Source organism: Helobdella robusta (genome assembly GCF_000326865.2).
Source record: "Helobdella robusta unplaced genomic scaffold HELROscaffold_94, whole genome shotgun sequence".
In the NCBI taxonomy this organism is placed as follows: Eukaryota; Metazoa; Annelida; class Clitellata; order Rhynchobdellida; family Glossiphoniidae; genus Helobdella; species Helobdella robusta.
The window spans coordinates 64780-79388 of NW_008705537.1; the positions used below are offsets into that span (position 1 = coordinate 64780).

General features: G+C 32.6%; 2 protein-coding genes across 2 annotated transcripts in view; both read left to right on the forward strand.

Moving 5' to 3' along the window:
* Positions 1-2430: 2430 nt before the first annotated feature.
* HELRODRAFT_182842 (hypothetical protein) lies at positions 2431-6663 on the forward strand (the record flags this gene model as incomplete). Its single annotated transcript, XM_009033568.1, has 3 exons — positions 2431-2522; positions 6158-6257; positions 6499-6663. 3 exons carry the CDS (start codon positions 2431-2433, stop codon positions 6661-6663), a joined length of 357 nt encoding a protein of 118 aa, XP_009031816.1.
* A 4208-nt stretch (positions 6664-10871) lies between these two features.
* Positions 10872-14609, forward strand: part of HELRODRAFT_116595 (hypothetical protein) — a gene marked incomplete at its 3' end in the record, with an annotated part of 5486 nt that continues 1748 nt past the window's right edge. The window contains exons 1-6 of the mRNA XM_009033569.1: positions 10872-11063; positions 11815-12064; positions 12351-12513; positions 13184-13663; positions 13962-14059; positions 14323-14401. Of these exons, the coding sequence (XP_009031817.1) occupies positions 11842-12064; positions 12351-12513; positions 13184-13663; positions 13962-14059; positions 14323-14401 (1043 nt within the window). The 5' untranslated portion in view covers positions 10872-11063; positions 11815-11841. The remainder of the gene's footprint in view (positions 11064-11814; positions 12065-12350; positions 12514-13183; positions 13664-13961; positions 14060-14322; positions 14402-14609) is intronic.

The following is a 14609-nucleotide window of genomic DNA, read 5'->3' on the forward strand; positions in this document are numbered from 1 at the left end:
AAGTTGTCCTTTTAATGGCCTATGTTGGCATGAGAGCCAGACATGCTTATAAACTTTACATAGCACGCATTTGTTAGATATTATTATCATTATTATTCATATTATTATTACTCATATTATTATTATTATTATTATTATTATTATTCATATTATTATCATTATTATTATAATTATTATCATTATTATTTTAGAGAAGGTCTATAAAAAGAGTTGTGATCTGGCGGAAAAACAATTATTTACATTCTAATTTTAAATTTACATTCTAATAATTACAAGTAGCGAATAATAATAATAATAATAATAAATAATAATAATTATAATAATAAATAATAATAATAATGATTTTATTTTGTATAGCGCTATGGCAAGCGACTGAGGCGCAAATACACGTGAGTCAATGCATCCCACACTTTTGCATGTGATAGGCGGAGATCTTTTTGCGTTCGAACCCGGACGCTGCATCAACGATGCCAGTCACCTTAACCATTACACCATGGCGCCGCTCAAGGTTTATAAAAAGAGTTGTGGTTTGGCGGGAGAATGATTTTTCTAAATTCTAATTTTATTTAGAGTATGGAATGTACATGTGTTGAGAAGGGATGAAAGGGTCGGGATTAGGCGAGCGTTGGAGTTCGAGGTTGAAGGAGTGGTAGGAAAGGGTCGTCCGCGATTGGGATGGAGAGAGCAGGTGGAGAATGTCAGGGTGAAAGCGGGGTTGCGTGATACTGAGGCGAGTGACAGATGTGGATGGCGTCGAGGAGTATTTCGGTTTCATCATAGGTAGCCAAACGGCAACCCCCGGTCTCGGGGAAAATGTCGTCTAAACGTGTGTTGTTGTTGTTGTTATAGAATGTACATGAAGTGAATTAGGCAAGACTGCTTTATTTGATGTATAACACAGGAGAGGACTTTTTTTGTTATTTTAAAGGTTAAAAATGGTAGAAGCCAAATAGTGGAGGAAGTCTAAAAAAATTTCACTTTATAACTACAACAGCAATAACAACAACAATAACCACAACAACAACAATAACCACAACAACAATAATAACAACAACAATAACAACAATATCAACAACAACATCAACGACATCAACGACAGTAACAACAACATCAACGATAATAGTAACAACAACATCAACAACAACGACAACAACATCAGCAACAATAATAACAACAATGAAAACAAATTAATAATAATAATAATAGCAATAACTCAACCCTTTGATGAAAACAATGAGGATAGAAAATAAGATGAAGAGAATAAAACACCTGACAACATTAATTATAATAATAGTAATAATAATAATAATAATAATAATAATAATAATAATAATAATAATAATAATAATAATGGCAATAATAATAATAACAAGTGAAGGCACACATCTACCTTATTCATCACTCTCACAATCACCTGTCAAGTGTCTTATTATTATTATTATTATTATCATTATCATTATCATTATAGTGATGGTGATGAATTATAGCAGCAGCAGCAGCAGCAGCAGTAGTAGTGGTAGTGGTAGTAGTAGTAGTAGTAGTAGTAGTAGTAGTAGTAGTAGTAGTAGTAGTATAGTAGTAGTAGTAGTAGTAGTAGTAGTAGTAGTAGTAGTAGTAGTAGTAGTAGTAGTAGTAGTAGTAGTAATCATACAGTGGCGAGAAAAGTATAAATAAATTGTAAAAATAGCCAGTAGGCGTATTAATAGAAACAGGATTGATAATAGCCTAAATAACAACATTTATTAGAGACAGTTGTATTGGTTATAATTATAATAATTATAATAACAACAACAATAATAATAATAATAATAACTAATATAATAATAATAATTACACAAATAAAAAACAACAGTAATAATTATTATAATTATTATATAACAATAATAAAAATTACACAAATAAAAAACAATGATACCAATAGGAAGAAAAACAAAAATGGCAAACAATGTTTTGTATGCTCACACACAATGCATGAATATAATTACAGTTGGAGCAATTTTCTACTGGGCCTTAATATTATTATTATTATTATTGTTGTTGTTGTTGTTGTTGTTACATGTGCACAACACAAATTGTATGCTGATTAGCAATGTAATTTTCCAATTTCTATTCATCATCATCATCAACAACATCATCATCATCATCATCATCATCATGACCGTCAACAACATTATCATCATCATCAACAACAACAACAACAGCAATATTTTAAAAACAAAATTAATGATAATAATAACAAAAACAATAATAATAAGAAGAATTATAAGCATTATTATGATTTTAGAGATAATATAATCTAATAAATAATATAACACAATAAAAACAATATAAACATAACAATAACAATAATTTGAGAGATAACATAACATAATAAATAAATATAATAAATAAATAAATTAATCAATTAAATAATTTGAGAAATAGATAAACATGAAAAATAAAGCCGAAAGGCTAACATCGGTAGATTTCGAGTTGATTGCAATTAGGATTGGTGTCAAATTCACATCTATAGAGAACTCCGGGTCTGTTGGCATTTAAGAACCTTACATCGTATTTATTGTGGAGTATGTTGCCCCTTGGAGCCCCAACCATCAGCCTATGTGTGGGAGGGGTAATAATAATTTGTATATATTTCAGTAATTTATTACCATTTATTATATTTAATACAAGATTTGAGATTGAACGGCTGTCTTAAGTTACAGGTGGCTGAGCCCACAAGAATTAATTTTCTTTTTTTTTTTTCTTAACGATCGCCTATTTATTCATACTTTTTTTTGTCTGATCGAATCAAATGATTCTGAGTTATTATTATATTAATCTATTTATACATTATCTCTTTCATTAAATTCTAGAGCAGAGAATACATCCCATTGTTTTAATTCTTTTATATTGGAAAAAGAAAAAAGCTTGCATATCACATACGCATCTTCATCCACTTCCATCCAAAAACATTCCAAAGGTAACAATGTCCAAAGACATTGTTACCTATATATTTTCTAATCTTATTTTCTATCTATTATCCTCAAACAAGTTTGGCTCAGCTGTATAAAAAAATCAGTGTCTGGGCCTGAAAGATGTAAATAGAATGAAGAAAACCCCCGAGGTTGACATGACATTCCATCTTTTTTTCTTTATTTTTCCTCTTTTTTCCTCAAAAAATTCCTCTTTTGCCATCTTTCCATGATCATGACCTTCCTTATAATTTTCCTTATAAATTATAATTTTTCTTCCTTAACAACTTGAAAGATGTCACTGAATGAGGATTCTACCCTTTGCACATGATAAATAAATCCATGTTTTTTGGTCTTTTGTCACAATACTGATACAAAGATACAATCAGATTTTTTATCAACTCCAAAATCTTTTAATTCCTGCAATGTTTGGTCTACCTAATCGTTTGATCTTTCTCTAAACTAAAAAGTCTAAAATCTAGATCCACATATTGAATATTGAATGTGGGTTGCCTCTAATTTTTTCAAATCTTCTTCCGCAGTGTCCAGACTTCAGAAGCATAAACATAAACATGAAGAGCTTTACTAAGTGGCCACAAATCTTTTTCTCAATTTTGCTGGAGATCCTGATCTTTTTCTACCAATGTTTTTATTGGAAAACGCACATTCACACGCCAACACACGTGGGTGATGATTAAATGGATGATAATTTATGAAAAAAAAAATAAATTAAAAAAAATTAAATTAAAAAAAATAAATTAAAAAAATATAAATAACCCACGCAGTTTTTTTTGATGTTGGATAAGTAATAATTGTCTTATTTTTAAACAAGTGGAAGGCAACTGAGTAACCGAAGTACGAACCAGATGGCCCGCGTTTTACTAACGGCGCTTTTATGTCAACATTAAATGTAAAAATTAATTGCAAATTTACAAAAAAACATATTAATAATATGCCGAATTTTGAATTTAAAATCGCCATTTTTAACGTAAATATTTCTCGCTTTTAGTTTTAGTCATCGATCAAATGATTAACAAAAATAATTTTGAAGCGGAAACTTATTTTAAATAAGACGATAAAAGCATTTATTTACAATTAATCAAAACAGATTATTCAAATTGTTTTCAAAGAAAATAATATTTTTTTATTTATAATTTTTTCAAAAATTACATTTTTAATAAGAATTAAAGGTTTAATATCGAGGATCTCAGATCTATAGATAATATAGAGAAAACATGCTTAGAGGCAAAGGAGAAATGGTTTAATAACAAGAGCGATATCATTGGAAGGATCAAAAACAGAAATACAAATGCAATTTTGAATGAGTTATATAACAGTGGCGATATTCCTGAAGATTTATTCAAGTCAATATTTCTTGCATTGCTTAAAAAACCTGATGCAACCGTATGCGAACTATATCGAACAATCAGCTTGACGAGTTTTACAAAACTTCACTTGAGAATTCTAATGATGAGAGCACGAAGTAAAGTTAGATCTAAAATTTGAAATGTCCAATGTGGTTTTGTCGAGGATTGTGGCACAAGAAACGCTATCTTTATTATCTTTATGCTAAGAATGATCAATGAACGAGCGATTGAAATGAAGAAAGACTTGATGTTTATATGTTTTGAAACAAATGGAGCTTATAGAAATATTGGAAAATTTGGACGTTGATGGAAAGTTACGAGAGTTATCAAAAACCTCTATTGGGAACAAAAAGCAGCGATGAAAGTTGATAACAAGATAACTTGTTTTGTCGAAATAAATAAATAAAGGTGTTAGGCGAGGCTGTGTATTCTCTCCAGATCTGTACAATCTCTATAGTGAGATCATCATGAGAAAGATAGATCTATCTGGAATATCTATTGGAGGCGTGAATATAAACAATGTAAAATATGCTGCTGATACAGCTCTTGAAGATTCAATAGAAAAACTACAAACAATTGTTTCCAAACAGGTTTTTGAAAGTGAAAAGAAAGGCTTGCAAATTAACATCAACAAAACAGAGTGCTTGGTTATAAGTAAAAGCAAAACCGCCTGATCTGCTCCATAACCATTAATGGTAAACAGATGAAACAAGTCAACAGCTTCAATTATCTTGGAAGTCTGATTACCTCAGGTTGTAAATGTGGTGTAGATAATAAACGAACAATAAGTAAATGGCGAAAGATGCATATTCTAAAATGGAAAAAAATTAGTCAAAAATGATGAAAAAATTCGTCTTGCTGAGGAAAGAATGAGAGAAGATATAAGATTGAAAGAATTAAAAATCCAAACAAAAAAGGAACAGGGAGCATATAAACATTTAACAGAAGAGAGAAAGTAAAGAAGCAACTGATGATTGTCGAAACATAAACATTTGGTCTCAGACGTTAAAAATTTTCACTGGCGCAAATCCAGAAAACTCAAGGGAATTACCTGCTTACTTGTGTGTTGAAAAATTCTTCCGTACCCATAGTATAGATCCATTATTTCATGAATGACTCTTAATATAAGTTTTGCTAGAATAATTAAAAAAAAAGCAAACAAATATGATGTGAACGGAAATAAAGTGGATGAGTATTATCTTATCAAAAACTAGTTAATGAAAAAACTACGATTCTCTCCCATAATACTACGGAATGAATTCCACTCGATACGACAAAACAGAATAAGAGATACACTGCTGTACTATCTCGTTTACTTTAAGAGTGGAGAGGTAAAAAACCTGGAAGAAGCAATAGAACTAATATGTGCCGATCGATTAAAGAAAATGATACCTAAGTCAACACTAGAATTTGTATTAGCAAAAAAACACAGGACTTGCTCCGAGGGGAGGAACTGGCAAGAACAATAAATCACTTCGAACTAAAGTATGGAAATAGCCAAAAATGTGAAACGATTTGAGGGCAGCAGAAGTACACACCAGCAGGCGGAAAGTTTTATATCAAAGAAAGACCGGCCAAAATAGGGCTACTGCAAAGTGTTACAACTGTGGGGAGAATGGTCACCTTGCTCGTTTTTGCAAAAGCCCAAATTCCCATCAATACAGAAACAAATAATGGAATGTCAAATAGTAAACGAATAACAGGATAATGACGATAATAACCAGGAAACAAAAATGGTAAACTTATTAACAGAAGAATCATGTACCTTGAACGGGGAGGATATACGCGAAGCTAAGACGAGGCCTGTTCATAATCCGTTCATATTATCATCAATGACAGTTTCTGGTTTAATGCCATGATAGATAGCGGAACAGAGGCCTATTGCAATGATCAAAACATAGTAAAGGCACTGAATTTGACAACTCTTGGAAGGTTGAAAGTAAGCGGAATTGGGAAAGCAGTCAGAGAAGCAGATTGTGCGTGCAATGCCATAATTACCCCAAATGTGTCAATTGATTTAGAACACTCTAACAAATATATACTACCCCACCCATCAACGGATGCGAAATTACAAAGCCACAGAGTGACATTCAAAAAGACAAAACATTCAATCAATCAATCAATTAATCAATCAATCAATTAATTTGTTTATGAAGCGCTATTTCCGCGATGTTCAACAGCGCTCCTCAATGAATCTTGCAAACAGATGGGTCTTGAGATCCGCTCTGAACTTCGTAAGTGATGGAGAAGTAGTCAGAGAAAGAGGTAGAGAGTTCCAGAGAAAAGGGGCAGAAAAAGCAAGTGCGGATTTAGCAAAAGAGTTTAAGCCTTTGGGAGATACATGATGTACAGGTAAAAGAGCAACACTATGAATTTGTTAAAGAGGACCAAGAGGAGGGAGAGGGAGGAGTCGTAGAGAGGATAAAACTCAATCACGAACAATTGAATTGCATTACATTGGAGAGGACGAAATTAAAAAAATAAATAAAAAAGGTCTTATATATAGAATAAAATGATACATCAGCAAGGTAAAATTTGGGGCGAACATCGAACTAATTTGTGGACCATTTTTAAAGATGTGTTTGTGTGTATATATATATATGACTATATGAATATATATATAATGTTGTTAATCGTCTATAAGTTACGAAGGTAATGTTCGCGACGGTTTTGGTGTATCTAACAGGCGAAACCAATATTGTCAAATTGGCTGAACAATTTGAACTAATATATTTTCGTTTAATAATATTACACGGAATAATTAAAAATTTTATTTTATTATATAAGCATCTGCGTCTTGTTAATTTTTGGAAACGATACGATTTCGGCTACGATGAAGCGTATCTAACAGGCGGACTCAATCATGTCAAATCGGCTGAACAGTTTGATCTAATAAATTTTCGTTTAATGAAAATACACGAAATTATTAAAAATTAAAATTAATTAATTTTGAAAACGATACATAACGATACGATAACAATACGATAACGATGTATTGAAGACTATATATTGATATAATAAAATTACTTGTACACATACTTGTGCACAAGTTGTATGATGATTTTTGAGTTTTTGAAAGATAGTATTTAAACCAAAACACCGCGCAATAACAATGACTCATGGCACATTTACAGTCTGCCCTTAGTTGTTTGTCCGCCAACTCCGCTTTACAAAATGTACTGTATTAAAACAGAAAAAGGTTAAAGGTCAATTACACTCTTACTTACTTATGCAAATTATTTATGCAAAACATCGTAAATGAACATCGTGCTAAACGACGCATTACACACGAAGCATGTGATACGCGGGGATCTTTTGTCACATTCGAACCCGGTTACTGCGAAACAGCACCAGGCGACCTTAACCCAGTCATTTCGCCCAGAAAACAGCCATTCAATTAAAAAATTAAACAAAAGTTTGTTTTGTTCATATTTTTTATTTGATACGAGACTTTTTGGAGAATGTCTCGTTTTAATAACAATACGATATTTTTAGAGTCTTTATTAAACCAAAGTCATTCAATTGGAAAAAATTAAATAAGTTTTAATATTTTATAATTCTTTATTTTTTTACAATGTGCACTTGTACCATTTTCAGACATTGAAATAATGGTACGAGACGAAAATTGTGTCTTTTATTTCGATATGGTAGACTTTCCTAAAAATGTCTTGTTTAAATAACGATAGGAGATCTCTGGTATTGTTATTAAAGGATACGAGATTTTTCGTATCGTTTTATAACGATACGAGATTTCTTTTACCGTTATTATTATTAAATCTCTGTCGATTGATAAGGAAAATAACGGTTCGAGACGCAGGTGCATAGTATAAGATTCTATATATTATTTTGTTGACACTATAATACAATTTAAAATTGTACAGTATTTTATCGAATATTTTAAAATTGTGTTATACTTTGATTTATAAATTAATTTTAATGAACTCGGTGAATTAAACAGGAACTGCAAAGAAGTATTGAACTTAATTATGGAAGTTTTTGGTCCTTGTTATTATCTCGCAAACAACCTAAGTGCACCACAGTTTTGAAGTTTCCTGTATCTGATGTGTTACAACGTCATTCCTGCTCTTGCTTGTAGTATAGTTTATAATTTGATTAACACAAAATGACAATACCAGAATAGAATACCGTGATTGTACTTTTTGGATTTTTTTAAATTTTAGATGTTTTTCAGATTATGTTTTTGAAACGGAATAAAATTTAAAAAAATACTTTTAAAATTATGCTGCATGTTTAAATTCTAATAGAACTTTCTAAAAAAATGTTAATGTTTTAATTTTCGTGTTTTTATTCGCGGCATTTTTACTTTTTTTAAACGAGTTATTTGCTACAAATTTGTGTACCAGATCCCAGTTTTTTTGTTGGCATCTCTGAAAAGAATTACATTTATACTAATATAAATTGTTTTAATTTCACACGTAGTGGTAGTTGATGACTCAACTTCATTCATTGTTTTTTGGCCCAAGGTGACATAAAAATTACATCACAAAACGGACCGGATTCGCGTACATCCAGATGTTTATGTTTCGGCAGTAGATACCGTCAGTGAAACAGGACGTTGCTCGTCAATAGTTTTATTTTTATGATCCTGCGTCATATTAGAATTAGTCGAATGGAGGCATTTATTATATTTTACCACGTATATATAGTTAAAATTTATACGCTTGTCAATCTGTACTATTCACAATTATAGTCATCACAAACTTTTTTCAATTTAAAATATTTAAATTTCATTTTTTGCTACAATTGCATTAGTATTCGTTAATTTTGAGCTAAAATAAAAACATATTTTTTTTGTAAATTGAAATGTTCACGCGTTAAAGAACTATAGTTCAATTACTGTGCAATGCATATTATTCATTAAACGGATCAACATTTTTATTAAATTACAGTCTAGTTTGGATGAACAGGGTTGGTTTGGCCACGCTTGCAGGAGCCTAAAGCAGAGAAATAACTTCACCAATCGAAAGCGGTAAATGCACTGTCGAAAATGTCAAAAACTAATGATAACATTAAATTTACAGATTGCATGACTTATTGCGGAGGAATAAATGCTTTTTAGGGTTAACTGAAAATGGTCCCAAAGGCAACGTTGAATCTTTACAAAACCTACAAAGCATAATAACATGCAACAAGTGATTGGTGATTGGTTAATAACAAAACAATCGTATCCTTAAGATACTGCAAGATAATATAACTGACATACAATGTTTGTTGCAGCAAGTAGATAACACTGATGTCGTCAATGAAGCACAACGGCAAGCCACTCAGACATCACATGATGAAAATGTTGCAATTGTTAAAAACAATTGGCCGGCAGGAGGTATTGATATTTCATTTATAATGTATTATAATTTGCATGTGCTACATCAATTTATTTGTAATAAACATTGCCTCAAATCTAATATTCCCTTTTTGCATGATGGTAATTTTTCGTCATCTATTTCTAATTCCCAAAGAGTACTAGAACGGAAAAGGAAAAGACGTTAATTGCATGATGTAAACCAACTGCACCATGCATCTTTTAAGTAGTACAGTTGAAGAAGAGGTGTACCAAGGCTACCGATAACGCAAATTTAGAAATGTATGGATGACGCGTTTAAACCAATATTTGGGGATGTGCACGAAACTGGAGAAAGTTTTGTTTTATATGTTATTTTAGAAGAGAAAATTATCTATTAGAATATTTAAATGTTTTTGAGATGCACACATAAATGGATTTTCGGCGATTTTTTAACTTTTTCGTTACCGAGAACGCAAATTTAGAAATGTATGGGTGACGCGTTCAATCAAATATTTGGAAATGTGCACAAAACGGGAGAAAGTTTTATTTTATATGGTATTTTAGGGGATAAAATTCTTTATTAGAATATTTAAATATTTTTGAGATGCACACATAAATGGATTTTCGGCGATTTTTTAACTTTTTTGTTACCGAGAACGCAAATTTGAAAATGTATGGTTAAGGCGTTCAATCAAATTTTTGAAAATGTGCACAAAACGGAAAAAAGTTTTGTTATATATGGTATTTTTGGAAATAAAATTGTCTATTAAAAGATGCAAATTTTTTTCAGATGCACACATAAATGGATTTTTGGCAATTTTTTAACTTTCTCGTTACCGATGACTCAAATTTGGAAATGTAGGGTTAACGCGTTCAATCGAATTTTTGAAAATGTGCACGAAACGGGAAAAAGTTTTGTTATATATGGTATTTTACAAAATAAAATTGTCTATTAGAAGATGCAAATATTTTTTAGATGCACACATAAATAAGTTTTTGGCGATTTTTTAACTTTCTTCTTATCGTTGGTATATTAATATATAGCGATTTTATGATGAAGTTTTTTATTGTTTTATGCAATTTTTAATCTAAATAAAATTAAAATGTTATAAATAACAAATAAAAAACAATAATAAATCTTTCTTCATTTCATTAAACCTTTAAATATTTATTATTTAATCGGTTTTTTCATAATCCGCCTTTTACATTTGCTTAATCGTCGCTGAGTTAAAATCGTCGCGAACATTACCTTCGTCTATAAGTTCGCCACCGTAGAATAATTTTCATTAAATTTTTAATCAATTTATTTTTAATTAATTTATTTTTAATCAATTTATTTTTAATTAATTTTATTATGTTTTATTCCAATTGCATTAGCTTCTGTCGGGTTTGAATTTTTTGCAAAGTCTCTGCTGTCCAACAAGCAGTTAAAAAAGTTCTGAACTCTCCAAACAGACAAACACATGTATTTATTTTTAACTTTTTGCAGTTTCAATTTTTAAAATTTAGATGGATTTAAATGAATTTTTTATTTGCTGTAATATAATTATAATATGATAATAAACTTTTGGAAAACTATCTATTCTAAACTAAATCTATTAATTTTTTTAAAATTACTAATAAAAATTTGTAATTTATTATCCTACAAAGTGCAACTACATTGCAATTAAGGTAGTTTTAATACAAATCATTCATTTTTTTTGTTTTATTGGTTAAACTTGGTTTAATTTAATTGGGTCATTTTATTATAATTCATATATCATACAATTCACCTATGCACTTATAACATACAATTCCCATATAGGCACCTCGACACCCAATATACAGTTTACATACATGTACTTCCAACATACAGTTCACATACATTTACCTCCAACATATAATTCACAAACATTCACCTCCAACATACAATTCACATACATTCACCTCCAACATACAGTTCACATACATTCACCTCCAACATACAATTCACATCCATTCCCCTCCAACATATGTTTCACATTCATTCACTTCCAACATACAGTTCACTTACATGCACCCCAACATACATTCACCTCTAACATACAATTCACATCCATTCCCCTCCAACATACATTTAATACTTGTTTATGTCATTATGATGTTTCCTTTAAATTTCAATGTATCTAGTATGGATCAGCAACAACAACAGCAGCAACTACAACAACAGCAACAACAACACAAACAACAGTTGAATGGAAATATGATGGAAGATGGTGCTTCACTAGTTGATTACAGTGCCTGCAATGGCACAGAGACAACAACAATAACACTGTCAACAACCGAAACAACAACAACAACAACTCAGACAACAGAGCAGACGTCTAGCCGGACAGAAATTCAAATGTCTGCAGACCAAAATAGAATTCCAGAGAAGGGTAACATCTCTCCGACTGAACTTTTACGAGGGGATGGAACACTACCACGTATGCAATCCCTCTTTCCTTCATCTTAAATAAATATAATTATCGATTAGTAATAATTATTTATTTTATAAATAAAATATAATTATCAATGAGTAATAATTATTTATTTATTAAATAAAATATAATCATAAATGAGTAGGTTATTTATTTAATAAATAAATAAAATAAATTTGTATATGCCAACTTTTCATTTGTTTAAAATAAAAAAAGTTAATTTTTTGTGTGTGTGCCTATCCCTACTGCCTACCCCCTACCCTCTACCCCTCTATCTCCTACCTCATCACAGCAATGCCCTGGTTCGGCATGGACATCGGCGGCACCCTCACGAAGTTGGTGTACTTTGAGCCCGCGGACGCAGAGGAAACCTACCACCAACAGAACATCGGACGGAGGAGGAGGACCAAGTCTGTGGCCAGTGAACATTGGGAAGTTCTGCAGAGGATTCATAGGTGGGGCGATCACACACACACACACACAGACACACACACACACATATATATATATATATATATATATATATATATATATATATATATATATATATATATATATATATATATATGTGTGTATGTGTGTGTGTATATATATATGTGTGTGTGTGAAAACGGAGAAAACGGCATCCGGGACAAGCACCTGGCCCTACCCGTGCAAAATTTCGGAGGTTGTTCCAGAATGTTCCACTTCATTTAATTCCCGACCGTCGAGATGAAGGCGTTCGTCCTCTTTAAGTGAGGGCGAACTCCCCTTCTTCGAGTTCACCCTCGTTTAAGCACTCACTCACTCACTTCAACAACTATTCATAATTACTATTTATTCAACATTCCTTGACCATTCAGTATTACTCAATTACTAATCTCCAAGCTGTAATTGGCCGATCATCAATTGACCAATCATGAACTGACCAGACATTAATTCACCAATCATGAACTGACCAGATATTAATTGACCAATCATGACCTGACCAGATATTAATTGACCAATCATAAACTGGCCAGACATTAGTTGGCCAATCATGAACTGACTAATCATAATTGACCAATCATAATTGACCAATCATAATTGACCACTCATCAATTGACCAATCACCAACTGACTAGTTACCAACTGACCAATCGCCAGGTACTTGGTAGGGAACGTAGCCTACGGTGAAAACGGCATCCGGGACAAGCACCTAGCCCTACCCGTGCAAAATTTCGGCGGATGTTCCGGAACGTTCCACTTCATTCGATTCCCGACCGTCGAGATGAAAGCGTTCGTCCAATTGGTTCGCGACAAAGACCTCAGAAGCCTGGCCACCAGCATCTGTGCCACTGGCGGTGGGGCCTACAAATTCGAGTCGGATTTCAGGGACCAAGTTAACCTGCAGCTGCACAAATACGACGAACTCGACTGCCTCATTCAGGGCGTGCACTTCATCTACAAGCAGAATCCAAGGCTGGAGTGCTACTATTACGCCAATGCTCTGGAGACTGACAACTGCGTGCTGAAGCATTACGACTTCAGTGACCCCTACCCATACTTGATCGTCAACGTGGGCTCAGGGGTCAGCATGCTCACCGTAAGGTCGCCCACCCAGTATAAGAGGGTCTGCGGGTCAAGGTTGTTGCTGTTGTTATTGTTGTTGTTAATGTTGTTGTTGTTGTTGCTGCTGCTGTTGTTGTTTTTCATTATTTTATTCTTCTAAACTAAATCATTCATTCATTTATTGATTGATTGATTGATTGATTAATTGATTCATTGATTCATTCATTCATTCACATTTAAACGCAATTGATCATTTACTTACTCATTCAGTAGTTCACTCATTCAGTCATTCACTCATTTATCCATTCATTCATTCATTCATCCATCCATCCATCCATTCATTCATTCATTCATTCACTCATTCGCAAACCAGTTTAGGTGGGGGTACTTTTCTTGGGCTGTGCTGTCTGCTGACTGGCTGCGAGACCTTCGAAGAGGCCATACAACTGGCTACCGAGGGTGATAATTCAGGTGAGTGGATGAATGAATGAATGATTGATTGATTGAATAAAAGAATAGATAAATTGATTGATAGATAGATGGTTGGTTGGATAGATGGATGGATGGATTGGATGGATGGATGGATAGATAGATAGATAAACAGACAGCAGACAGATAGATAGATAGATATAGATGGAAGGATGAATAAATAGATGGTATGATTTTATTTCAACATCAATCATTGAGATAATGCCGACTAAAGATAGATTCAGTTTATAACTTTGATTCATCAGGTGTAGATAAGTTTGTGAGAGATATCTATGGTGGGGATTATGAAAGGTTTGGTCTTCCGGGTGGAATTGTTGCTAGCAGGTTGGTCGGTTGGCTGACTGGTTGGCTGGTTGGTTGGTTGGTAGGTAGGTTGGTTGGTTGGTAGGTTGGTTGGTTGGTTGGTTTGTTGGTAGGTTGGTTGGTTGGCTGGCTGGTTGGTTGATTGGTTGGTTGGTTGGTTGGATGGTTGGCTGGTTGGTAGGTTGGTTGGTTGGCTGGCTGACTGGTTGGCTGGCTGGTTGGTTGGTTG